General features: G+C 48.4%; 1 protein-coding gene across 1 annotated transcript in view; it reads left to right on the top strand.

The window, feature by feature from the left end:
- The window catches only part of ITGA9 (integrin subunit alpha 9), a 333,429-nt gene that overhangs the window by 36,308 nt on the left and 269,251 nt on the right, over positions 1 to 27,870 (top strand). Inside the window, exons 5-11 of the mRNA XM_028107025.2 lie at positions 3,444 to 3,511; positions 11,841 to 11,970; positions 14,285 to 14,370; positions 16,319 to 16,387; positions 20,907 to 21,044; positions 23,570 to 23,675; positions 24,871 to 24,965. Of these exons, the coding sequence (XP_027962826.1) occupies positions 3,444 to 3,511; positions 11,841 to 11,970; positions 14,285 to 14,370; positions 16,319 to 16,387; positions 20,907 to 21,044; positions 23,570 to 23,675; positions 24,871 to 24,965 (692 nt within the window). The remainder of the gene's footprint in view (positions 1 to 3,443; positions 3,512 to 11,840; positions 11,971 to 14,284; positions 14,371 to 16,318; positions 16,388 to 20,906; positions 21,045 to 23,569; positions 23,676 to 24,870; positions 24,966 to 27,870) is intronic.

Genomic DNA, 27,870 nt, shown 5'->3' with positions numbered 1-27,870 from the left:
AGTGAGGGAGGGAACCAGCTTGTTGTAGCTCTCTGCCTGGCCACATCCTTGGGGCAAGTGGCGACTGGGTGGACGTGCCCAGGAGCCGCCCGCAGCAGGGCCCCCAGCCTGTGTGTGTGTGCAGGAAAAGTGCTTCTGGAACACCGGAGACTGGAGGAGGTCCCACCCCATCCTTCCAGCCTGCACTGCCTGGACTTCTCAATGGAGGGAGGGATTGTGACCTGGGGGATTTCTTGAGGACCCTGGGATGGGGCAGCCTCCTGTTTCCATACCTACCTCCCTTCTCAGGAAGGAGGAATTCTTCTTGGGTATTCTATCTTGTTCCTCCTGAGGCCCCAAAGGAGACGGGATTGCCCAAGGTAGAATTAGCCAGTCTAGGTTTGGAAAGCCCAGACACATCAATCCTGTGGGTTCCTGCCCCACTCCAATCATGACTACAACTATCCTTAGGCCTCCGGGGTTAGTGGTGGCTCTGGGTGGAGAACTCAGGATTCCCGGTACCCAGGACACAACTCCTTTCCAAGCCAGGCTGGGGGTGGAGGTCAGGGACCCTGACTGATTGGAAGACAGAAAGCAGGGCTGGCAGAGCAGGGGGCACAAAAGTCCCAAGTAAGCAGGTTGGAGAGTTCGGGTCTTAGTAGCTGGAGGAATGTACTTGCTCCTCTCACATTTCCACCTGGGCCTTGAGTCTGTGCACAGAGAAACCTGTGTGTACACCTCCCCTTAGTACACCGGCACTAGCACATACCAGTAACTGGCATAAGGCTGGTGTTGGGGACAGTGAGGTCGATGAGTTCATCTTGGTGTTGAATAAACCGTAAACTGTGATGAACAAACACATTTTGTGATGGGGAGAGGGTATCATTTACATTTCCCTGCAAGATCACCCAGACAGAGAAGCTGAAGAGGAGTTCTGGAAGACCGTGGATGGCTCAGAATAGGAAAGTATTTAATCCAGTCACACCAGTTGAGCCTTTCTAGACTAGAGTTGCCACAGCTGCCTCGCCTCCCCCCAAAGTAGGTGTGATGGGATGGGGTAGGGGCAGAATCATTAGGACTGGAGCCTGTTTCCAAGTTGAAGTGGTTAATCAAGAGTTACAGAAGTTTCTGGGAGGTCAGAGTTATGGGTACTAGTCAGGAGCCTCACGTGGTTTGATTCCTTGTTCTAGAGCACTCCAAGAAGGCAGGTGTAGACCCTGGGGTCTCAGAAAGTCAAAGCCAGTGGGATGGTGCCTGTTTTCTGTGTGTCCCTGGCCCTCAGACCCCTGATGAGGCAGTCCCAGCTTGGGGACTCTGGGGCTGGCCTCTTAACGGTACGTTGATGCTGGCTGAGGCTGGGATGCTGGTAGTAGGGCTTGGCCTTGCAGGACTTTCTCCTGGGGCCAGGAGTGGGGTACTCCTAGCTCCCAGTATGGCTGTGGCCCCTTTAGAAGCCCTGGGTCCTGCTTCTGGCATAGAGCTGGCCAGCACAGTTTGGGGATGAGGTGGTGAAAGACAAGTTTTCATATTTCATACTATTTTTGGAGTTCCCGTTACAAAGGAGACCATGAGACTGTTTTCTTTAATACATGAAAGATTCCTACGTAATTCTCATTCATGTCATAAATTTATGAGGCTGAACTGGTGTGTCCTGCACTGTAGCTTCGTTCAGCTGGTGGGGTCTGACTTTTCCTTGTTTTATTTGCCGGAGAGTTAGAGTTGGATATTTAACCCCTGGAGTCAGTGGGGTGGATATGCTTTTTGCCAGAACTTGCAGATTTAATATAACTGTTCGGGTTGGGACGTTTTGATTCTTCTTGCCATTATGCTATTTGATGTAGGATTTATTAATAATTTTTATTATTTCTTGCCGTCAGACAGTTTGATGCATGATCTCTTTATGACTTTGCACAAGCCCCCCTCCCAGCCTGGGTGCAAGACTTTGCAGAGAATAGGCGAGCCCCATCGTCTGTGGGTTGCTTTCTGGCAGGCCTGTGAGTTCTCCTTGGAATAACAGGACAGGGAGGGAGGAACTGATTTAGCCCCCACAAGGAAGAGGAGTAACTCAATTGACATTCCATTGTAATTTAGCAGTCGGTTAATGGCCACTTACTGGAAAATGTTACCAGGCTCTGCGGCGAGTGTTGTTAGAAACCGAATTACTCTGTATATTTCCCCAGGGCCCTTTTCCCCCTTCTCCTCTCTCGCAGGAAGTGGCACTGTGTTGCAATCACAGCTGCATTGTTCCTTCATATTATTTATTTTGTTTCAAAATTAAGTATATTGCCTTTAATGGTACCCGAGACTTGCCCAGAGCCCAGGGGTGATATGGGGGATCACTGGGTTATTTTGTAGGGTAGCCCAGGCCTACAAGTGCCCAGGGACAGCCATGAGCCCTTGTCTGGCAGTGTAATTAATTTGAGTCATCTGAGCTGAACATCTCTCTTATCTCTCTGTCTTTACCCATGTCATGATTTCAACTGGCTGGTCACTTCCTGGGTTTTGTGTAATCACTCACTCTGTAGAATCTTTGATGAGCCACAGAGGTGAATTAATGTGAATCTTGACTTTTGCCATTTAGTAGCTATGTGACCTTGGGCAATTCACCTAACCTCTCTGAGCCTCGGGAGTTATACTACTCACAGATGGCAATATGGGCTGCCAGGGATGAGAGATCAACGGAATGGCATGAGTGGATGTAGCTAACAGGGCCTGGAACATGCTAAACCCTCTTGCTTCCAACTTAAAAATACAACAGCAGCACAGAAAGCCCCTTTGTCGGGTCAGGGTGTTGGGAACTGTGAGGGAATGGTAGAGGAAAAGCACTTAACCATTTTTGTTTCTGTTGACCTGGAGAGAGCTTCCCCTTTGACGGAAGATGGAGGTGTCCGCGGGTAGCATCAGCAGTATACCATCAGGGAGAGAGTAACTGTAGTCGAGTGCTGGAGCAGGTCTAGCGGGTTTGTTCCTGTAGCCCCAGGCTCTGTTGGCTGGTATCTGGTTGGATGGCAGAAATCATCTTGCCTCCAGCTCTGTGGAGTGTCATGTTGGGAGGCTTGGTCATCTTCCAGGGGACTCCACACAGGGATGGCCACATCATGCCGTTTCCGGGTTATGTTTTCAGCTCCTTTTCCTACTGAGGCTCTCCATCCTTTCTGAAGTAAATGAAATAATCGTCACCAGCCTCCCACTTAATTACTAGGACTGTTGCTTCTCTCCCCACACGCGTGGAGGAAGTCTGCTGGGGTGCTTGGCAGCCTCACAGCCCGATGGCACCAGAGCCTGGAGTTTTGAGGTCTGATGGATTCCAGAGACTTTCCTTCCGCGCCCCAGTCTGGAAGGCGTCCCTGGGCCCAGCCCGCAGCAGTGCACGGAGAAGTGGGCAGCACACTCGGCGGCTCCTCCACACGACTAGCACACACTGACGAGGCTGTGGTTTGCTTCTTTCCTTCCCTCCCCTCTAGAGTATAAGAAGAAGTACGGAGAGGAACACGGCTCCTGCCAGGCTGGGATAGCAGGCTTCTTCACTGAGGTGGGTGTCGGCTCTTGGGCATTTCTGCTCTCTTACTGGTGTTCGTTTCCTGGCGGATTGTGGTCTCGGTAGTTCCTTGAGATGGAGTTGCCAATGCCCCCACATACTTGAGCTGCGAGTGAGTAGATTCTGGTCCCTGGATGTGACCTCCTGGAAAAGTGATTGACACAGGTGGGGACTCCTGCTGGCCAGAGACTACTGGGGGGGGAAGTGGGTGGGCTCACTGGGAGGAGACACCTATTTGGACAATTTCTCTAAGGAGTCCTCTGGACCCTGAGCTCCATGGAAGGAACCGATTCAAAGGGGTGCGGGTGAGATGGTGCTCAGTCAAGTTTGTGTCTCATTGCTGGCAGTGAGGAGGATATATTAAGCATCACCTCCTATCGTTCTTCCCTCCATGGAGAGATTTTATGATTTTATACATAACTCAGCCAGCCTCTTTCCCAAATTCCAAAGGACCGTAGACTTGAATACTTCTCTACCTATGCAGTCGTACCATGATCTTTGGCCAGGCGGTGCAACTTTAAGGACTGTTCTTAAGTGATTCTTGCCTACTGTGAGTTCACCCTTCACATCAACTCCTCATTTCTCAAACATCTTTTGATTGCCGTGTACAAAGCTCCATGCCAGGTCCTATAAGTGGCTCAGGCCCAAACAAAAAAATACTTTTTATTTCTAATTCATCTATAATCCTATTCTTTTAACCTCCTAAGCATATCCCAAATGTGATAGCTTTAATTTCCCACCACCATCACCCTTCTGGAAAAGCCATTATCATCACCTGGAGATATGCTGGTCTTGAACTGGTCTACCTGCATCTGTTCTTTTTTTTTTTTTTTTTGGTAGTAAAATACACATAACATGAAATTGACCATTTTGACCATTTGGAAGCAAACAATCCAGTGGTATTTAGTACATTGACAGTGTTGTGCAACCATGGCCTCTCTAGCTTGAGAACATTTCCATCACCTCAGTCTGCATCTGTTCTCCACCCCCGCCTCTGTGCTTTCTGCACAGTAGCCTGAGGAATCTTTCAAAATCAAACCCTGTCATTCTGTCTCTGTGGCTTCCCATCAAGCCTACAGGCTTGGCTTTCTGACACCCCAGGAGAGTAGAGAGCAGCAGGAGGGGACACCCACCAGTGTGCAGAGCTTTCTGATCTGGAGCAGAACTGCCCACCTTAATTTCTGCAGTTGCGATTTAGATTCAGAAAATAGTCAGCAATGCAGCATCTCATTCAGAAAGCAACATGGAAAGGGTAGAAAAGTCAGAAAAGGTGTCTTTCACTCTCAGACCAACAAACATGACATGCTTCCTCACCGACCCCGCAGTCTGCACTCTCTAATTCTTACTATACTCCTTCGCTGTCACTTTGGTGGGATTCTTATGACCATCTATACAGAGTTCCGTGGGAGGCCCAGTGGATGGTGCCACCCATCGTCCTTGCTGCCTAGGCCCACATGGGCAAGATTCCTCTCTTATTTCCTCTCCTGCATCCAAGCCATCAGGGAGTCCCACTTCCTCTGCTCCCAGAACCTATCCCAGAGGCCTCCATTTCTCTCTGCCTCCGCTGTTGCCCATAAGCCTAGGGCGCCATTGTCTTACCCAGAGTGCCACTGCAGGACCCTCCCAATTACCCACTCCCACCCTGCCTCGCCACAGCCTCTTCCCACACGGAAGCCACAGCTACCTCCTCGAAATGAGAAAAATACTGTGGCACTCCTTCGCTCGGAAACTTCTGGATCCTCATCACACTTACAGTAAGATCCAGACTCTTCCACTTGGCCGCCTGGGGCTTCCTACCTTTCCTGCTGCCCCTGTTACCTGCCCTCCTAGGCTCACCTCCTCCGGCCTCAGAGACTTGGGACTGCTGCTGCAACATACCAGACTCCCTGGCAACCTGGGGCTGGAGGTCCCCACACATGGCATTTTTGTGCACAAATACATACTTCTGCAGAAGAGAAATGTAGCAGAGGAATTGCTGGGGCCAAAGCTATCCAACATTTGAATTTGGGTACATTCTGGCAAATTGTACTCTGGAAGTGTTTGCCAACCGACAGCCTCCCAGTTGTGTGTCATTGTTCCTACAGCCTCTCACCAGTACCAGTTCTTGTCATTATAAAAAGATACCTCATTTTGCTATGATGTCCCTTTATCTGATGATTCGTGTAGTTTAGTATTCTTCAAATATTGGCCATTTGTCTTTTTCTAGAAATTGCTTGTTTATGTTCTTGGCCCATTATTCTCTTGTTTTTTCTTATTTTTGATTAACTGATCTTTAGGAACTTGCAAGATAGTTTCAACACTAATCTTTTATCTCTTATATGTGTTGTAAATTTTTTTTATCAGTCTGAGTTGGCTTCTGGTGTCTTTATTGTACTGCTATCCCACAGTCGTATTTGTCAAATCCATCAATCATTTTCTCTCTGGATTCTAGACTTCTCAGAAAGATCATCCCTCTCCTAAGAATACGAAATATCAACCTATAATTTCTTCTAGAATTTTTACAGTTTTTTTTTTTTAAGATTTCTCTCTTCAATACATCTTGGATTTCTTTTTGCAAACATTATATGGTAGAAACAAACTGCATTGCTTTCCTAAATGTGTAGTTGATTGTTCTCATATTGGCCTGCTAACCAGGTTTTCTTATCTCCATTGATTTGAAATACCATCCTGCCATATGCCGAGCTCACGCTCTCCTTCCATCTCCGTGCACATTGAGATTGTATAACCTCTGTGGCTGTTGTTTCTCTGGTAAGGTCTAGCAGAGTCTGACTCTGCCCGAGAGGCAACAGGGCACCGCTGCAAGTCCACAAACAGGTGACAGGCACCATGGATGGCAGTGCTGGGAGAGAGAGACCTTGCGGGCTGGTGTGCCCAGGACTTTAAAAGTGGGAGCGCCAGGAGGGAGGCCAGGTGGGAGGCTATGATGTGGTCCAGCTACAAAACAACAGGAATAAAAAATGACCAGGGGAATTGGAGAACATTAAGGCAGTATCAGTGGGCTGGGTGGCCAGAGAACTGTGGGCTAGATGAAGTAGGTTCTAAGGCAGGGTTCTGGAGAACAGTGGTGCCCCAGTGGGAAGAAGCCTGTCTAGAGAAGAATCACTGGGGAAGGTCAACGAATGGGCCTGCTTTCAACACATGCAGTGTGAGGTGATGGATGGGACACTTGTAGGTGTTTTTAGAAGATACTTGGACACAGGGACCAGAACTCAACCTGAGTTGGAAGCTCTGATTTGGTCATTGCTAGTACCTCTCTGAGGGGACGGGTGTGCTCAGCATGGAGCTGGGGGCTGGGGCGGGGGGGACCTCCTTTCAACAGTGGGAAGAGAAAAAGTAGACTCATTGCAGAAATGAGAACTCATCAGAGATGTTGATGAAGAACTGTGGGACAGAAGGAGTTCCCGGGGGGGGGGGTGTCATTATGGTCTCACCAGGCAGAAAGTCAGGGAAGACAGGGCATTGGGGCTGGGTAGAAGGAGGGCTTGGTGGGAGGAGCAAAAAGGACAGGGGTGGAGGGGAGCCCAGGGGCCTGCGTAAGCTCCAGGTAAGCAAGAACAAGAGGACCTGTTGAAACTCCAGGCTCTGGGAACTGTGGGGAAACTGCAGTGGGGCCGTGGTACATGGATGGGGGTTCATGGGGCCAGTGAGTGGGAGGCTCAGTCCTCTGACCCGGCCACTGTCTCCTGGCTGCCCTGAGCTTTGGCCTCCCTAAACAGGAGGTCTTTGAACTCACTGCCTCTCTTGTTTCTGGAACTTCAGCTGTTGGAGGCTGAGCAGGAAATGTGGTTGAAGGGGTCAGGCAGCACTTTTCCCCTCCACTGCCCTCCTGCTGACCCTGTTACTTGGGCTGGCTTTCGCTGTGGACTGGGCTGTCCCTGCACAGGGCAGGCGGTTACCCCTCAAGCTGGATGTGCTTCTGTGGCCTTCCAGATGCAGCCATGTGACCCCCCAAGTACTCTGGCCTGCTTGACCTGAGGGTCTGTGACCCAGGGGTTACCAAAGCTGTTTGAGCTACAGATGCCATGTGAGTTTTAGCCTGTTACTGAGGATAAAGGAGAGCTTCCTGGGAACCTTATTTATTTTTGTAGCCTAGGGTGACAGAGACAGATACTTGTGAGTAGCAAGAGAAGACATGGACCAACCCGCCAGCATTGGAGCACTGCCATGGGAGCCTGGAGACACCTGGGTAGAAGTCTGGGGTGCAGACTTCTGCTGTAGATTCTGAGTGCCCCTCTGCCCCCCTCCCCCACTCGCGCCAGCTTGCAGCAGTGTACAGAGAAAAGTCCGTGGCTTCTTAGGCACACCCACATGCCCCTATGCCTTTGGAGGTTCTGCTAATAAATGCACCTTGGGAAAAGGCCCACACTATTTATGGAAGGGATTCCACATGGGAGTTAGGTGGTGTGGCCTTTGGCTTGCAGAGAAGCTTGCGTTTCTGTGTGCCGTTTGCATTGGCTTTTCCTGGGTGGTGGGGAGCTAAGCAATGACACCCTTTTCCTGGCACTGGTGAACAGTGACAAAAGGGCACAGGCATCATCTCTACTGGATGGGAAAACCAAATACGGGGAGTTCCAGGAAGATGGTGTTTTCCTGCCCCTCCCCAGCCCCAGCCCCAGCCCCAGCCCCAGCCCCAGCCCCAGCCCCAGCCCCAGCCCCAGCTCCGTGGGTCTCAGGCTTGGCCTCAGGTTCTCTAGTTTGAACCGAGGGAGAAGGAGGCATAAGCACGAAGAGGAGAGGAAAGACAGACAAGAGCTTTGGTTTAAAGGTTTTTGAGGAGAGAGATTACCTTGTCCTAACCTCTTTGTGGTGTTTGAGAGAGCGGGTGTGGGGATATGTTAGACATGAAGCTCTCAATTTTTATGCTGGATTGATTTAAATCATCAGAAAACAATGTGTCTACCACCTGGTGTCCCAGAGAGACTTATGGGTCTCTGGTAATGCTCAGGGCTTTGGTTTATGAAGAGCTGCAGGCGGAGAAAGCTCTCTATATTCTGTGTACTACAGATATCAAGGCCAATGGTCGTTATGTTCTTCCATGCCCTGGTGTGTTTGGATACCCAATTCCAAATCCCTTTCTGAGCTCAAGGCCAAGGAAAAAGTCTCTCTCTTCTGATGAACTGATCGTTTGTCTAATGTTCCTTCTAGAACTTGCACAGCCCCTTACACAGAACAGATGAGTATAGGGGCAGGAGTGAATGAATGCACTCAACACCTATTTTGTCAGTGATGAACTCTGAGTGCAGGAAGTGATATGTTTTTATAAAACAGTGAGATGCCTCAGAATGTCCAACTTATCAACAGCTCCCTTGGAGGTGTGGCTAGGACCTCAGAGCCCGAATGCAATGTCCCTCCACAGTCTTTCCTTGTCTCCACCTTCCTGAATCACCAGCAACACGCCATGCAGGCAGGATCTGGTGGCTTGTCTTCTGTCTGTGCTCACACCCTCCTGCTTAAGTTTCTTTCCCAAATGGACCACAGCACATGCGTCGTTCAAAGCATTGCTCTGTTGCCACCGTGGTTGCACACGCGCTCTCCTGCCCATGAGCTCTTTCTTTTCTTTCTCTTTAGATGGCTCTGGCTTGTTCAGACATTTGCTCTCTGGCAATTCAGTGTGACTTTACGAATTGTCATCAGAAACTCAGGATCCCTGTAATAAGATGTAGCCTTCAGGGACTTGTCAGAAAGCAGCGGCTTCTGACAGTGGTGAGGCCAGCTCTGCAGAGAGGGGTCTGCCTGGATGGATGTTTCTGAAATAGAACTTGAAAGGCCAAGGGAGGGGTGGGTGTGTTTTGGCACTGAGAGGCCTCGATGACATTGCAGCATCTAGTGTCCACTGTCTGTATGGTCTGCACCTATGGGGTTTTTGTGCAGTTGAGGGGTTTCCCCTGAAATTGTCTTTATTTGAACCCTTTTGGATAGAATTTTTTTCTAAAATATTTTGTATGTTTCCGTGTTGCCTTCCCCTGGGAATGTCATACAAAGGGACTTTATTGATCTGTGTATCTAGTATAAGCTTTCATACATGATAGTAGGTGCTTAATATTATTGAATGAAAAATTAATGATTTTGTTAGGAAAATAATTTTTATTGTTTCTTACTGCAGTGTAGACACTTTGATAGATAATCAAAAGAAGGGATTCCCTGCTGGGGAATGAAGGAATGAAAGCCTCAGCCAGTGTCATCCAGTGGATGCAAGGAGGCAGTGGGTACCTCTCCTCGGAACAGTTTCCACACAGTGTGTGCTCCATTTTGCATGAGTTGTGCGTTTTCTGAGGTGACCTCCTTGTCAGTGTTTAATCATTGTTCTAGAATTTTGAAAAAACACTGGGTGCCTGGGTGGCTCAGTCGTTAAGTGTCTGCCTTCGGCTCAGGTCATGATCCTGGAGTTCTGGGATCGAGTCCCGCATCGGGCTCCCTGCTCAGTGGGGAGTCTGCTTCTCCCTCTGCCCCTCCCCCCCACCTTGTGCTCTCTCTCTCTCTCTCAAATAAATAAAATCTTTAAAAAAATAAAAAATAGGATTTTGAAAAGCACAAAATAAATTTTAGGGATGAGAGAGAGAGAGACAGAGACACAGAGAGAGAGTGACAGAAGAAGGGGGGAGGGAAGGGATCCCTGTAATCCTGTCACCCAGTGGGAAAAAACCATAAACGTTTGGGGCTTCTTCTGGTCTCTCTTTCGTCTGTCTGTACACATTTTTTTTTCCATTTATAAAATGTGATCATTGTCTGCATGTTATTTGGCCTGTCCTCCTTAACTCAGCACTTTGTGGCCCTGTCTCAGGGCTGTTACATCTACAGCGTTTTTACTGCTGCAGGTTGCTGTTGAATGGGCATACCGTAATTTAGGATGCCCGCTGCTAGATGTGTAGATTATTTCTAACTTTCTTCCTTTTCTTTTCTTTTAAGATTTTACCTATTTACTTGAAAAAGAGAGAGAGAAAGCATGAGCAGGGGTGAGGGGCAGAAGGAGAAGCAGGTTTCCCACTGAGCCAGGAGCCCCACGTGGGGCTCGATCCCAGGACACTGGATCATGACCTGAGCTGAAGGCAGCCGCTTAACGACTGAGCCACCCAGGCGCGTTAGATCATTTCCAACTTTCTTTAGCATAGTGACGAGGCCTATTCTTGTGGGTGAAGGCATGTAGTTATCTGTGCTGACTTCCTTAGGTAGGTGCATCATTTGGAAGCACTTGGGATTCTCATCAGTATTGCTCATTAGATGGTTTTGTAGCACAAACCTGATCTTGGCCCTCTTGAGGGCACAGGGCCATTTGTCCCTAATGCAAATGCTGGAGACCACCATGTCTTTGTGTTTCTGGGTCTTTTTTTTTTTTTTTTAAGATTTATTTATTTATTTTAGGGGGAGAGAGAGAGAGAGAGAGAGCATGCACACGCGAGTGGGGAGAGGGGCAGAGGGAGAGAATCTCAAGCAGACTTCCCACTGAGCATGGATCCCAAGGGCTCAGTGCGGGGGCTAGATCCCATGACCCATGAGATCATGACCTGAGCCAAAACCAAGAGTTGGATGCTTAGCTGACTGAGCCACCCAGATGCCCCTCTTGGGTCTGTTTTTAATAGCAGTGCTGTCTCTTACTGTCAGGAATCTCTGTCCTTCCCTTGGTGCGCCTCTCTGCTCTCTTGATTTTGTTACGATTTTGCAATGGGCCACAGTGTCCCCAAAAGCAACTTTCATCCTGCCCACAAGGCTCTCAATAAGCAGGAGACATTTAGATTAAGCTCAGACAACTTTTACCTTTGTTTCTAGATTCCTTTTGCATCCAGATTCTATTATCTGAGAAGAGCGTCCTGAGCGAGGACTGGTGGTGGTGGGGGATTTCCTTGGTGTGTTAGTGCATGGTTTTTTGCAAAGATGCTTCTGGTCATTGTTTTCTCCTTGCTCTGTATAGGGCAGGTGGGGTTGGGGGCCAGGCTGGGTGAGGGGGTGGTGTCTTTTCATGAGCGCTGTTTCCTGGAATTCTGCGATTTAGGACAATGTGCAATATTTGTCATATCCTCATTTGATCCCGTTGTGAAGGTGAGGAAGTACGCAAGAGCTTATCCGTGGGTAGCAGAGGGACCCGGTATGTTCCTCATTCTGTCACCTTGCTCGGTTATCTTTGTCTTTATTCCTGATGACCCTGCATGTATGATGGATTCCATAGTGCCAAGGAATCTGGTGTTTTGTTTTTGTTGCTCAGCTGAAGAAAGTCCTTGGTGTGAGGTATCTTTGAGTTGTTGGCTGTGGCTGTGTTTCTCATTGTACCACCTGCTCCCCTCCTCGGCTTCCTTCTCTGTTTACTTACCTTTGGGTTTCTCTTTGGTAGGAGCTGGTGGTGATGGGCGCCCCAGGGTCATTTTATTGGGCCGGGACGGTCAAAGTGCTGAACCTTACGGACAACACCTATTTCAAACTGAACGATGAAGCAATCATGAACAGACGGTACACTTACCTGGGTGAGTAGCTCAGGGACATGACAGGTAAGAAGGGGAAATGGGAGCGATTCTCACCTGGCTCACAAATTGTTGCTTTACTGGTGGAAAGAAGAGTTTGTTGGCTTTCATGTCTATTGTTCTGATTAGGTATGCTCTTAGCCAGGGCCCCTTATATCGAGCCTCACATCTAGCGGGTAGAGAACAAAGGAGGGATCTGAATTAAAACTGTGATTTAATTACAGAGCTGACAGTTGAACCTCCAAGGAAGCAACAGTTTTTTCTTATTTGAGCCAATTACTTAAGTTGAGATACAAAATGAGTGCAGTAGAATTCTGGTTTTCCATGACATTTCTTTGGTTGTGGTCTCTGCTTCCTGGTCACACCAGTTGCAAATAGAAATAGTAAGAACTGGGGATGCCTGGGTGGCTCAGTAGTTGGGTGTCTGCTTTGGGCTCAGGTCCTGATCCCAGGGTCTTGGGATTGAGCCCCAAATTGGGCTCCCTGCTCAGTGGGGAGCCTGCTTCTCCCTCTCCCTAAAAAAGAAATAATAAGAACCAGAAATTGGTATGATGGATGGCAGCGTAACGCTGAAGGTTAATCCCGGGCTCGGAAAAATTTCTCCTATTTTCGCCACTCTTTCAACCTTCTAAAAAGAAAATAGATACAATTTAACAGTCACCAGACAAGCATGACACTGCACCTATTGAGGGACAAAGATAGGCTGTCTTTGCTTGTGGACTTGAAAATTTTGTGTGGCTCTTTTCCTTAGTTCATGTCCTAAGTGCTGTCATTCTGGATACTACTACTTTTCCTTCCTGCAACAACCTTATGAGGCAACTATCATTACCCGCATTTTAGAGGCAAAGAAACTGAGGCACAAAGGAAGGGCATAACTTGCCAAGGTCACATGGCTCGTAAATAGCAGAGTGGGGGCTTAAACCTGTGGTTTCTGAGCCTAGAGTCTAAATGCAGAGCTGCATTGGGTGTAGCTTTAAGGTCCAGGATAGATCCTTTGAACTTGAGGGGCCGGTGGCTTCTCCCTATATACCAGAGACCCTTACTGCTGCAGGGCTCTCAAGGTGACCTAAGGCTTTGATATCACTCATAATGCTCTTAGGTAATGTGGTCAGGCCACAGGGTCAAAAAGAATTGATCACAGTATGATGTCATCACAAAATCCAAACAGCTTGTGATCACAGCATTTGGGTTTGAAGGTGAAGACAAGGTTTGGGGAATATATGGCCACCCGTAAGGGTCTCTGCTGGCTAACGGAGAACTTTCAGCCTGCCCACAGGGCTCTCAATAAGCAGAAGACATTTAGACTAAGCTCAGACAACTTTTACCTTTGTTTCTTGATTCCTTTTGCATCCAGATTCTTTTCTCATCCATACCCCCCCCCCCCCCCGCCCTGCCACCCTGCCACTGTCAGCTTCTTTCTGCCTTCTCTTAGAAGGGAGGATGGCACCATGGTCAACAGCAGAGGCTTTGGAGACACCTAGATTGGATCTGAATCTTGCCGTGTTACCTGGGGCATGTTACTTAACCATGTTTAGTCTCAGTTCCTACATCTGGAAAATGGAAAAAATAATCATACCTTCCTCATAGAGTTGTGTGATTAAAATTTGCCGGTGTCCAAAGATACACAGAGGAATATTCATAGCAGCTTTATTTGTAGTAAAGCTGGAACAGCCGGGAACAACCCAGATGCCCAGCACTAGAATAAAGATGTTCTGATCTCTTCGTACAGTAGACCATTGCTCCACAATAAAAGAAAACGGCTGCTATTATACTCTGCATGGATGAATGTCACAGGTGTTATGTTGAGTGAAGCTCTAGAACAGGTAAACCTAATATATAGTGATAGAAACACAGTAGTGGCTGCCTGTAGGAGAGCATTGACTTGAAAGGGTAGGAGGGAACCTTCTAGTTTGGGGTCTGTACTTTATATTCACTCTGGGTGGTGATCTCATGGCTGTGTACATGTGGACACTTTCACTGAGTTCTACACTTCGGATGTATGCACTTGACCGTATGAAAATTATATCTCCAAAAGAAAAAAACAGATATATTTAGCATAATACCTATTTTAAAGAGGACCCTCAAAAAACACTCTTTCCTGCCCAGATGTTTTTGTGAACCTCACTTTTTGTGAGATGAGCCATTTCAGCATGAGAAGACTGACCGATATAATTTCTTTCCTGAGAGGTTATGTTTCAAGAATAGCTGGGTCCTCACTGTCCAGACAAGGGCTGCTTGAAACCCTTTTTCCTCGGATGGATCTTTTTCTCCCCTGCCCTCTCTCATCCTGTCCTTGGTTAATGCCCATCCCTTACAGGCTATGCGGTGACAGCCGGCTCCTTCTCTCGCCCATCCACCACCGATGTGGTAGGAGGTGCCCCCCAGGACGAAGGCATCGGGAAGGTGAGGAGAAAAGTCTGTGGAATAGCACGGGGTCAGACACCAGGGGCGGGCGTGCTGCCCCTGGTGTAGAGGTTGGTCATTGATTTGATCTGAACATTCTCCTGGGTGGCTGGTGGGTAAATGATGAGGTAATGAGGAGTCTCCCGTCAGCCTCCTCCCAGCTGCTTTTGAGAGTGTACCTTGAAAGCTTAATCAGGGAGTGAATGCTACTCCCAGACCTCTCCATTCTCTGCACGTTCTCTGTGTTCAGCAGCTGACTCTGTGTGAGATTGTTAAGACTGACCCTTGGCATCATGGCATCCTCCAAAGGAATGGTGTTCAGCACTAGCCAGCTTTAAATTCTCCACTCTGCCAAGCCCTTCCCAATTTTGACTTTGACTTAATAGAGCCAGGTCTAGTCCCAGGTATCTTTAGGACTTTATTTATTTATCTTGGGGCCTAGAGTGTCATGTTTATTTCCCCAGTGTTTTAGAGTCAAGACTGGTTCAGTCCAACGGCTGAACTGGGGACATGTAGGTCAGTTTTCCTAAAGGATGTGCCCAGAGTATAGCAAATACCCTATGGATCTAGGGCTTTCTGGTCCCTTTAGGAATTGTGGCCTTTATGGGGCCGAGAGTATGAAGAACTATGCTTGCTGTTTCTTTAGCTCCAGGGTACGGGAAATCTAGATTGGGTAGGTGTGCTTGAATCAGGAACCTGCATTTTTAACTCCATAGGTTCTCTGATAGAAAACTCTGAACAAGGGAATGATCTCTGGACCCGAGCCCATGGGGTGGACCTTGGATAGAGTATGGCCATATCTCCAGGGGCTCAGCGAAGTGGGGTCTGGATTTTAGAGAGGCCTAGTTGAGCCCAAACCACTGTTCACTGGAGCCTTGAGCCAGCATGTCAGTGTGGCCAGCTGACTGGACTTGACTGGTACATCATGAGGGTCATTTCCCTGGATCCTCCTGGGCAGGAGTTAGGAGCCTCAACTCTCGTTTCTGGAACTTGTGCCTCCCGCCCTGCTAATGCTGGTGCGAGGGAGAAAGGATCTCAGGGAATGAAACCAGATAAAAACGCAGGGCACTGAGCTGGGGGAGGCGTGCAGATGAACTCTGATAACGTTAGGAAAGAGGTGGGTCCTTCAGGGTCACATGAATTCCTCTACATGGTAGAGGGAAGAAGCACCGAGAGCTGTCCCCACGCTGATAATGTCGTCCAGGAAAGAAGCTGCGTGCGTGTGACCAGGCTTCTCTGTAGCGTTGGTAACAGTGTCTGCCTCCCAGCTCACGGCCGTGCAGACGCCTCAGTACTTCCTTTTCTCACCAGCTACACAAACTTTGATCTGATTGCATTGTGTTCTCTGCAGATGCTTGTGATAGTCTTAAGACAGCCAGGTCTTAGGATGAGAATGGTATAACGGATAGAACCAGGCAGAGAATACTGGATTCAGCTAACCACAAAGAACCTGAAAATGCTTCTTTCAGTTGGATCATGTGAGAGGTGCTGGGGAAACTGGTCGTAGTTGACAGAGTTGCCGACTGTCCCATTCCCAGGGACCCTAGACTAGACCTCAGGCCTGAAGGGTTATTCTTTTCTGGTGTCAGGGCACAAATACATTCTCACTAGGGTGGCGGCTTTTTACCCCACGGGAGGGTTCCCTACCCTGGTTCTCATGGGACGCTATTCCTATAAGATGCAACTTGGAAAAGAACTTCCGTAGTCCTGTCATTTGGGAAGTTCTACATCAGTGATCCTCTTTGTGGTACAGATGCATGGTGCCTCGGGATTGAAGGACACTGTTTTTTTGCAGAGTTGGTAAAGTCCTGGGAACTTCACCAGCCAGCTTAAGTACACCTGCTGTGTGCCTGATTGGCCTTAATTTAAGTAGGACTCTCAGGAGGATGCTGGTCAGTATCTTTGGTCATGGCCTCTATCTTAACTAGATCTTTTTTTCCTTCCATAGGTTTATATTTTTAGAGCTGATCGAAGATCAGGCACCTTAATTAAGATTTTTCAGGCATCAGGTAAAAAGGTGAGATTCTGGGTACTGGTGTCTTTTTGCTTGTGAGATGTCATCCTGTGGGAATCGGTTCACTCTTTAGAAAATCAGTGTAGAGGCCCTACCTGTGCCCTTAGTTTGTATGGCAGCCCTGCATGCAGTTGTCTTAACCTCCCCAGCATTGTGTGTAACCTGTGGATTGTGGAATTCATGCTCACAGGTAGCAAGATGAGTTTGGACACAACCAAGTTCCATCACAGAGTTCAAAAAGGATTTCCATAGTTCAGATAGTCATCAGAATTACGACTTGCTGTGTGTCTGCCTTTCTCTACCTCTTTGACCTTCCGTCCGCCTCTCTCTCATACCTACACATCGACACCCCAGAGAGATCAGACACAGTTAAGTATGGTAGCAAACCCACGACATCTAACTGAGTAGGCGTGCAGGCAAATGGCTCTCACTATCCCTGCGTCTCTGGCCCGGTGCTGCCCCTCCTCCTCTCATCCTGAGCCCCCCATTCAAGAACCTTGAAATAGAAATAGCTTGGGATGGCTGCCTTGGAATTAGTCCCGGGCAAGATTTATCTGCGTGCATTGTCTTGTCTTCGTCCTGGCCCTAATTGCTCTCTCCGTTTCCATTAGGCTGCGCCGTAGTCTGAGATGAAGGTAGGTAGAGAGTCCCTGGATTAATAAGCCACGTTTTTAATGGGCTTGTTAGTCCTGCACACCTTAGCGTGGCTCAGACCAGCAGGACCCTTTAGGGAGATTGGCTGCTCTCTGGGGACACACATTTGGGCTGGGGGGCCAGGGGATAATTTGGAGGCTTGCCTTGGTGTGGAGGCCTTAGGGAGCTCTGGGAAGAAGCACAGGACTCTGGGACTTGGGAGGGAGATTCCAGGAGATGGGAGAATGTGGAAGGTGGTTTTACCTACCATCACCCTAAGAAAAGAGGGGAAAACAGTTGTTTTCTTTGTGGGCGGGCCACGTGCCCCAGTTCAGGTCCTGACGGGGGTTAGACCTGCTCTACAAAAGCCTGGCACCATTATACACTGTTCTGATGGTGCATATTCTCATTTCCCCAAATTCCACTCATAAGTAGAATTTTTTTTTCAATTTTAACAACCTTAATGTGTGTACTTAGTAGAGAATTTTCATAATCTTTTCAATAAAAAAAAAAAATGCATCACCAAATCAGTTTTGCGAAGTTTTCCCTGAGAACAGCTCTGCATTCCCCTGGGAACTGCACTGGCCTGTGTTGTTTTAACATTTCCAAAACCCCAAAGCAGCCACACTGGAAAAGGTCTGTGAGCAATTCTACAAAAAAGGTTTTCCAAGCACCCCTGACAGTTAGACAAGAAATAACACAGCGCCATTCGTGATAGAGCCCCAGGGCAAGGAGGGTGTGAATGCTCTTAAACCTAACATTTTAGGTCTTTCTTACAAAAAAAATAATAAACAGGTGAGTATGTCTACTCTGGGAAACCCAGACCCCCACCCCCTCCCCTTCAAACATACCTGGGCTTGACAGCACAAAATGAGAGGAGTTTCCCCCCCCCCGCCCCGCAGCTTTATTGAGATATAACTGACATATAGCATTGGGTGAGCTTAAGGTGTTCAATGTGATGATTTGGTCCATGCATATATGGTGGACTCACATCCATCACCTCGTGTAACTACTGTTTAAAGACTCTGAAGTGATGTGTAGAGAAGGAGCACACCTGTCACTCAGTTTTCAGAGTTTCTTTATATTCACTTCCACCTGTGTCTCCTCACCTGCTGCCTTTATCTGCACCCCTCCCCCGCCCCCCGCCCAGCTGCCTGTGCCCAGGGCAGGCCCAGTTAATGCCGGTCATCCTGGTGTAATTAACAGCCTATAATTGTGCCCCCTCCTTCTCAAAAACCTCCCAGGGCATATGACAATTTACACAGCCACTCATCTGTGACAGGTCACAGTCAAGTTTGGGGCAACAGATGTAAGAGGGGGCATCTGGGTGGCTCTCTGGTTAAGCGTCTGCCTTCGGCTCAGGTCATGATCTCCAGGTCCTGGGATCGAGCCCCATGTCGGTCTCCCAGCTCGGCAGGGAGTCTGCTTCTTCCTCTCCCTCTGCCTCTCCCCCTGCTTCCCTGCTTGTGCTCTCTCTGTCTCTCTCTCTCTCTCTCAAATGAATAAAATCTTAAAAAAAAAAGAGTGGGTGGAGGGAGAAGTAAACATTTGAAAAGCCACTTGAGCACACTTCCCGCGGATTTCAGGACGTGGAGTCCCAGGACAGACTGGCTTGCGTGTCTGCTTGAATGTCCTTGTGAGGTGTTGGGGCTTCCTGGGAGAGGACTGGAGGGCCAGGTGTTTCACCCACCAGCTCCATGACCATGCCACTTCCTCACTTTGCACCATCCTAGCTAGAGTCATTCCTTATGTCACTCACTCTTGCCCTCCTGTGTCTCTGGCTGGGAGCTTTACTCCCATCATCAGTGCTCTGATTTTAAAAAAGACCATTACTTTCTATATACATCTTACTCTGCTTTTTGCAAGAAGAAATGGGAAATTCTAGCCTCTCTGACTTCTCCATTATTTCAAAGGGAAAGGACATGACCCCAGGCTTTCAAAGGATGCCTGTAGCTTTACCCCTATGTCTGGAGCCACACACATAGGGAAGGGTTCTGACTCAGTCGACCACTGGTCTACTTCTGCTTTTGTTTGGCCAGAATTTGTTCAGGTAGTCCTGTCTTCTGGCCTTACCATAAGAAAAACAAAACAACAAAACTCCAAAGTTCCAGTTTTTAGTGGTTGACATCCTTCATATAGTACATCTAAGAAATCATCAATATGTGCACAATCCAGATGTTAATATAGTCACAGGTCCCTGCATTTCCAGGCTGATGGGTGAACTCTGATCAAGGAGCACCCTCTGCCCCCACGCACACACAAAGCATGTCATTGCCACATATAGGAGTTTTATTGCGTTAATGGGGTATCTGAAGTGTTTGTATGTCAAAACTTAGGAAACTTGATGTTCAGGGATTTCTGATTGAACACCAATGAAGATGCCAAGTTAAATAGCCCATTGGACTGAAACAAATAGTTCCCCTGGGGCTCAGCCAGAGAGAACAGCCAGCAACTTTGGTCCTTGGGGCCTTGTGTGGGTCTCACCAGCTTGTTTGTTTGTTTGTTTTACTGAAGTCCAGATAGATCGGCAAGGCCACTGAATTAGTGACTGGCACCTTGGTCTCTGCTGTGAATCCAAGTGTTGCCTACACCCTTCTCCTTTGGGAATGGGTGTTGGCAGGGCGGAGTGGGTTGAGCACAAGTGGCGTGTGACTGGGGAGGGGCTCCTGTCCCCGGGTTCACTGCAGGAAGTGGACCGGAGTGCCCTCCACTGCTCTCACACTCCCTGGGGCAGCTGCCAGCAAACTCCAGCTCCGAAAGAAAATGCTTGTTCCCATCAGCAGAACCACAGCCCTTTTATCTGAAACATTTATATTAAAAGAATGGTCTTTTTTTTTTTTTTCCTTTCCAACAGAGGTTGCGAACTGGCAGGCTTTGGAAAGGATGCAGCCCATAGAACTTTTTGTTTGGCCTGCCTGGTGTTTGTTTCTTCTTTTTTATTATAAACGAGTTGCCCTGCATTTTAGAAAGAGGCACCTCAAATAAAATTTTAGATTTTGGCTTCTCTTGAAAAATGGGAAGGTTGGTCTTCTCTGGGTCAGCCTCCCTCAGGGCAGCAGTTGACTGCCGCTGGGTAGGAGCGGCTCTGGTAGCTGGCCGTGTGGGCCCCAGTTTGCCACAGGCCCTACCACTCCCTATTGCCTGTTAGACACTGAAGCCAGGTGTCACTTGCCACCTGTGAGCATACTTGCAGTGTTACTTGTTTTTTCTTATACCTCTTCTATCCCCTGCCTGGATCCCATTGGCATTTGGGTTTGAGACCCCTGGTTTACGAAAATAGGCATTGGATTAAGCTCAGATTCAAGAAGAGCCAGTGGAACCTGGCTGTGCTCCCTTATCCGTTACATAGTCTTAGGAGCTCTACCTTCTCCTGTCACTTGAGTTCAGGCCTTCCTGGTTGGCTTTGGCTCTGCTCGGGCCCGGGAGAGGGTAATCTATTTCCTCATGTAGCGTTTCTTTTCATGCTTGCCTTGTGTTATGAAATATCATATTCCTACTTGGTTAGCACTGTCAAATGTCTGTTATAGGAGGCTCTTTTACTATGGTTGTAACCTGTTTTGTAACTCTGGCTTGCATTTTTAAAAACCGTACCTTATTCTCCTGGGATTGGTCCACTTGTTTTCCCCTTGGTAGGACTCCAAGGAGGGAGACTCTGAGCTAGTTAGCTTCGGTCTCACGTGGACGGGGGCCCAGCATCGCTGCTGGGAGCCAGGGAAGTCAGGCATTTCACCACTGGCCCAGGCCTTCTGGCTTATGGGGCAGCATAGCCATCATAACCTCTGAGGGACTTGGGGGCAAGAGTTTCTAAAGCAGTGGGCTAGAGGAAGGCGAGGGCCTCCTGTGTGAGGGCAGACACTGAACGCTTTGTTGCAACTCGACTTGGTTGCAGATGGGCTCTTACTTCGGCTCCTCCTTATGTGCAGTTGACCTGAACGCGGACGGCCTCTCTGACCTGCTGGTGGGGGCCCCCATGTTCTCTGAGATCAGGGATGAGGGGCAGGTCACTGTCTACATCAACAGAGGAAATGTGAGTACACTGCTGGGCACCAGGTGGATGGGTGTGGGAGAGGGACATCTGTCCAGCGAGGAGTGACCGAACACCCCGCTGGGCCATGCGCTGGGCCCCGTGGCCCAGAGGAGGTGAAAAGACTTGCCTCCTACCTTCAGAAACCTCAATATTCCATTAATGGAAAGCCGGACATGGTGTTATCACTGCAGACATACAGGGATTGAGAAAAATCATAGTGTGTTTGATTTTGAGTGTTTATTCTGTACCTGAAACTATTCCTCCTGTTTTCTATAACTGATTTCCATGTAATGTGCACAGAGTATCAGGGGTCTCCATTTTTCAGATAAAAAACGAGGCCCGCAGCACACAGCTAGAAGCGGTGGGCTAGGATTTGAACCCAGGCCAGCTGGCTCCCTGGAAGTATGTGCACACAAGCCCAGGGCAGCCGAGCAACCTCCTGGAGGGCACAGTGGCTGGGGAGAATCTTGAAGGAGTAGGAGCTAGGCAGACGGACAGGGGTGGGTTGGGAGCTGGGCAAGTGGGCTGGGGGTTGGGTGGGGGCCAGTGCAGTGGCCAAGGGCTGTGATCATGATGTCCTTTACCCTGCAGAACCATGGAAGGGATGTGATGGTGTCAGAAAGATGCTTCTGCCTCTCTGCAGCCGAGTAGAGGGCTGGGGGGACAGGGACGGGATCAACGCATCAGTGGGGCAGGAGACCGATGAGAAAGCACAATCTTTTCAGCATCTAGAATTAAGAATGTCCAACAAGAGAGTTAAATGCATCAATTTTGTCACCAAACATAAGAAAATGCTTGTAAGGTAATCAGTGAAAAGCAGGATAAAAACTGCCTATACAAAGAACTTTTAAAAATATATAAAATATGTAGAGAATGTTCATAACAGATCTTTGTGGGTGGAAAGGCTTGGGTAGATTTTTAATTTTATCTTTATCCAAAGAGCAAGAGTGCAATACTTTCTAGTTAAAAAAAAAAAAAAAAAAAAAGTGTACTTTTAAGCAGGGACGAAGATGCTAGTTATCCTAGTTGGATGACTCATTCATTTGGAGGGTTGGAGGGGGCGGTGGTGTTTAACTATAGGTGGGCAGATGTCACAAAGAAAGGAAGCTATTTGAAGAGAAATCAGGGAATGTTAGAGCCTTGGGCTTTCTTGGATGCTTGCAAACTCTTTGAGAAAGTGGATCTAAAACCTGGGAACAAACGTACCTCCTGGGACCTGTTGCAGTTATGTCTGGCACTTGCATCCCCATTGACATTCCAGGAAGAGGGCCAGGCAGGTGTGGGGAGAAATGAGATAGTCATTATGGAGATGAGAACAGCAGCATTCAGTGGCTGCCGGCTACTATATTTGTAAGAGAATGAAACATTCGTGTAGGTATGAACTTGTCAGGTAGTAAGGAGACCAGTGCAATAGCTCGACAGTGTGTCTAAATCAGGGTGTGGAATCTTGGAGCAGGAGAATTCCCCCAGACACATTGTGCCCACACACTCCAACCTCCAACCAGCGTATCTTAATGCCATGTGGCTACCCTGAGTACCTGGATGTTATATCTTTTGGGCCTTACCCTGTCTGATTGATGATGATGAAGTGGTGTAGAGGAGTGGAAACATGGTGACTTTGGAGACAGATGGACCTGGACCTTGGTTTTTTTCACTTACTAGCCTGTGTGATGTGGACAAATAGCTTAAAATTAGTGGCTCAGTTTCCTCATCTGTAAAATGGGGAGAATCATAAAGTCCAATCTAAAGCCAGACACTCCCTTGGATGGCTTGTGGGTGTGCACTGGGTCCCGAGTACCTCTTCACTGGGGCAGGTTTTGACATTCTTATGCCTCAAAATCTCAGATTGTGTTTTAATACTCTGATACTGACATGTCAGTGATTTGAGGTAGAGTGGGTATCCTCAGATGGCTTTTACTTCCACCATACACCATTGATCCCCTCCCTCTGTTGGGTGGTGTTTGCTCAAGAAATCCAAATCTGAGCCCCACGATAACGGGCACAGGTGTGCGTGTCCCCACCCCTTCCCTGGCCAAGAACCCTGGTGTTGGGTTTTCTGAACCATGACTCTGTCAAGATTACTGATTACACGCACCTTGCAAAGCAGCTTTATAAACTTGTATTAAATGGGACAGGAAAGAAAAAGTAGAAATATGTATGCCCACGTAAAACACCTTTGGGGAACAAAAGGTAACGGCAGCTGAGAGGATTTTGTGGCGACAGGTATGTAGGTAGGTAGGTTTGTGGAGTGTCAGGACAAGGGAGAGGTGGAGTCATTGGCCAACCTGAGAATCCTCTTCCCTCTAAAAGGCATCTCAGGCTGTGGGAGACCCTCCTGCTGCACAGGTGAAAGGGACTCATTTTGCCACCAGGAGAGAGAAGCTTGGGTGCCCGTGATTCTGCCCAGGTCTTTCCTGTCTATGGGTGTGCTCCCGGGGTGGCATTCGGAGCTTTGGTTTTATTGGGGGTTGTTTTGGTTCTGGTTTTGTTTTGTTTTCCATTTTTTCCTCCATCCTGTTTCCCAGGGAGCCCTCGAGGAGCAGCTGGCCCTGAGTGGTGATGGCGCCTACAATGCACACTTTGGGGAGAGCATCGCCAGCCTGGGTGACCTTGATGATGATGGGTTCCCAGGTCAGTGAGCCCTCACCGCCCTCTGGCTTCGCTCTGGCACAAGGTGCTCCTGGATCTGCCTCCTGCTTGGAAGGCCCCTGCAGGGAGGGGTGCCCTTAGAGAAGATGTTCTCCGTGCAGACACTCAGGGCCGGGCTCTGAGCCCACTGCACTTCTGCTTCCACGTGGTACCTTCTCAGCAGCCCCGAGGTCATGGCTGTGTGTCTGCCGTGCGAGGGAACCTAGGGCTGGGCCACTGGGGCTTCTTGTTGCAGATGTGTTTGAACGGGCTTCCTCGTGTCTGAGCCTCTAAGGCTCTACCACGTGGTTAGTACAGTGAGTGAGGAGGGACTTAGACAGTCTCAGCCTTGAGAGGGACAGCAAGGAGATGGACTTGAATATGCCCCTGCTGAGAGGGTAGGGCTGTGGGTACCTGATGCCAAGTTCCATCTGGACTGCAGATTCCTTCCCAGCCTCTTGGCTCCTCACTCTGGTCTGTTCAGTGCCGCCTCCACTTACTGTATACGCAGCAGACGGACATCAGGACCTGTGGGAGCCACGTCACTAGGGGGACAGCTGAGGTGGAGGACAGGCTGGGGGGCAGCTCTTGCCTCAGGCCAGACATCCAGGCTCCTTTGATACCCCTCACACCCCTGGCCGGAGAGGATCCCGGCTTGAGGTCGTGTGAGAACGTGCCCCTCACCCTTGACCTCACTTCTGCAAACACATGACTTTTGTTAGAAGCAAAGGGAATAAAGTCAGGAAGATCTCAGCTTTGTCCCAGGGGCTGTCAGTTTGTGAGGGTAATGATGTTTTTTTGGGAAGTGAATGCCATTTTATTTAAGTCCCTTCTCCAGGAACAGAGTCGTCTTTCTCAGTTATGCAATAACCATAGTTGATGGAATTCCCCTGAGAGAAATTCGGGTGGATGGTTTATATTTGCATTTCTTTTATTGGATGGGTCAATGATTTTTTTCTGTGAGGATGAGGTAGGAAGTCTTCTGGAACCTAAACCCTTCTCAGCTTCAGTAATTTTCTTTCTACCCCCCAGCCCTTTTTTTTCCCTGCTAAGAGAGTGTGTGTCTAGCTTAATGCCTGAACAACCAACGACCAAGAAATTTCTGGTATGGAGGGACCCAGCTGATGGCAGGAATTAGGAAAACTCCTTATATTACTCCATATGGATCTCTAACCCATAGCTGTTTTTCTCCCCTCAGATGTGGCCATTGGCGCACCCAAGGAGGACGACTTCTCCGGGGCCGTCTATATCTATCATGGCGACTCTGGCGGGATCATCCCTCAGTACTCAATGGTAATTGCAGTGAGAATGACATGGTAACTGTCCATACATTCATCTGACAAACACATAGGGAACCTTTAGTCTGTACCACACCCTGGAGTACAGAGGAAAACACAACATGGTCTCTAAGTTCAACCTTCCTGCTCTCCAGTGAAAGACAGAGACCATTGCTCACTGTCAGGGAAGCATTCTGTCTGTGGAAGATTATATCCCCACCCTTACCCACATTCAGAGTTATTTCTTGAAGAAGAAGAGGTTTTCTATTTTAGTTGCTCCTTTGTCAACCATCTGTGCAGGGCAAAGGAATATGTTGTAAAATATAATTTAGAGAGACAACGGTTCATGGAGGAGGGGCCTGAAAGTTGCCACAGCGCTGGTTGTTGTAATTGGTGTTGCAGTGAGGAGCTGGTCAAAGCTCTGGCCTTGAGCTCCAGACTTGGGAACGTGGAAGTGGTGAGTTTTGTTTTTTGCTGTATCAGCTTGGTGTTTAATCTTGCTGATGGTCTCAAGCCCAGCCCATGGGAAAAAAGGAAGTCACTCTCTTGACAGAGGCATCGTCAGGCTATTTGTGGATGTCTCTGTCTGGAGTGGCGCAGGCCTGACCCAGTGAGTGGGTCAGGACAGAAAGGGACTCAACACAAGTTGAGAAATTTCCAGTCAGCAAATATTGATCTGTTGAGCGCTTCTTATGTGCTTATCACTTCCTACTCATGCTTCTATTTCTCATCACAAAGAAGCTGGCCTCATATCTTGATTATCTCTAAGGAAACAGAACTCTCAACTGAATCGTGTTCTTGTGAAATGTTCTAGAAGTGTTCTCTAAAATGAAGTATTAGGAAAGTGTCCAAATCTGTTCATGTATTGAAGTCTCTAGGTAAGAAAGAGACTTTACAAGTGGATTTTAAGAGCCAATACATAAATGTAAGTTCAATTCATGCATTCATAATTATTGTTCTTGCAGCAGATACAAGTGAACTGATTAGAGGTTGAGGGTTGGTTAGTGGCCAGCTTCCTGCGCCCTCTCTGCTGGGGCCAGCCCAGCTCAGTGACTCCCTTGCGAGGCAGAGGGCAGAGAGGGGGGACCACTCTGCCCTCTTTTCTTTAGTCCTTTGTCCTACTGCTGTGAGATGGTGACTTTATTATACACCTTGTCTTTATGAGGTGCCTCCTGCCGGGGAAGGGGACTCAGCTTGCCCAAGGTCTCTGACTAGTAAGTGGCAGTATGGCCCCTAAAACTTTCCCCTTCTGACTCCCAACCTTTTATTGTAACCACGCCCTCAACTCCACATTGGAGGAAGGAACACCTAGGGAAGCTCAGCTGGAAAACTTAGAAATATGGAAACTTATTTTGCTCTGAAGCCCACATACTCCAAGGGGCATGGGTCTACCGGGACCATCTTCTTCTCATTAGAAATGAATAATGGTGACAGTAAGCTCTTAGGTGACTCAGCCGATGTGGCAGGAGGAAGAGGGCTTTGGGCACAGGTTGGGGGCCACATCCACATCAGGAGGGCTGCTGTGGTCTGAGGGACCCTCTTCACAATGTGACAAGCGGGAAGTCATCCAGGGAGGCCGGTCCTCCGGCAGCTGCCGGGGTCACTTTCCACGCATCCTCCTGGAAGCTTGTTCCCGGACCTTGGAAGCGAATCACACAGAGGGCAACCTGTCAGAGACCCCTGCTTCCCCTCCTCCTGCGGCCCTCCAGTGTTTTGTTTTGTTGCTGGGTGGAATCCCCGCAGATAACTGCAGTACAAATTTTGTGGTTAGCATGGAGTGTCTTTAGTAGGAAGCAGGGATCAGCAGCTGGATGCGTCCTGCCTCCGTCAGCATGCCGGCGGGCTCGTCAGATTTGACAAAGAGAAGTGGTTTAGGGCACTTAAAAAAAAAAAAAAAGAAAGAAACAACTATGCTTATACTTTTCCAAGCTGCTAATATGTATATGATAAGGTCAGTGATTTAAAAGGAAAAAAATAATCCTTTAATGACAGATTCTTCAGGGCTGGGGTCTGGACAGAGCGGGCATTGTGCGGGTGAACCAGAGGAAGAAATCAGAAACAGCTCTGGGCAAAGGAGTTGCTTTTCTTTGGCCCAGACTGGTATTATTTCTGCCGGCTAAATTGTGAGATCAGGGCTGAAGTTCGTCCACATTACTCTTTAACTCATTCCTCTTTCTTGAGTTCATCATCAAAAGTGTTGATTTTAAGATCCTTGTGTGCTTTTCTCCATTTGAGAACCCCCTGGGCATGTCATGGCGGCCCCTGTGATCTTTCTCCTGCCGTAAGGACACTGCCTGTAAACCTGGGCAAGTGGAGTTTTTCCAAGGCTCCTGGTTTTCATTTGGGGTTATTAGCACTGAGCAGACTTATCTTCCTGGCTTTATGGCCTAATGGCCTGCAGATGTCTGTGGGATAACTTAAGCCTGCATCGCCACCCCCAAATGGACCACCCCTTCACTCTTCCCCCTTGTCCCAGGCACAGCAGAGCTTAGAAATGCCTCAAAATGGGGCTTTTAAGAAATAGACATACATACATGTTTGTTTAGACAGAGCCATGTGGGATGTGGAGCTCTGCCTGTTAGCAAGAAACATTTCTTTAGCATTTGCTACGGTGCTCTGATTCGTACTATGAGGCTTGCACATTTCCTGATGGATGGCTTAACTGAAGATGGCAAGTGGAAGGTTATTTGCAGTGATGGGCTCCTGGGAGGTGCTGGGGGTGAGGGGTTGGTCCCTGGTGTCTCCATCTGTAGATCCTATGGAAACTCCCTCTCCCCACACTCATGACTTCTCTGCAGGATGACTCAGTATGGAAAAGGATGCAGAAAGAAAATCCAAAGTGAGCCCCTGCCTATCTGTAAACCTGGTTCTGATAGGGATTGTGCTGTACAAACAAAGCATTTTTCTTATCATCCACAGTG

Source organism: Eumetopias jubatus, unplaced genomic scaffold (genome assembly GCF_037043125.1).
Source record: "Eumetopias jubatus isolate StellerSeaLion01/CBP00866 unplaced genomic scaffold, mEumJub1_p1.0 scaffold_1, whole genome shotgun sequence".
In the NCBI taxonomy this organism is placed as follows: domain Eukaryota; kingdom Metazoa; phylum Chordata; class Mammalia; order Carnivora; family Otariidae; genus Eumetopias; species Eumetopias jubatus.
The sequence above is the reverse complement of the archived record's forward strand: the minus strand, read 5'-3'. Positions and strand labels throughout refer to the sequence as shown.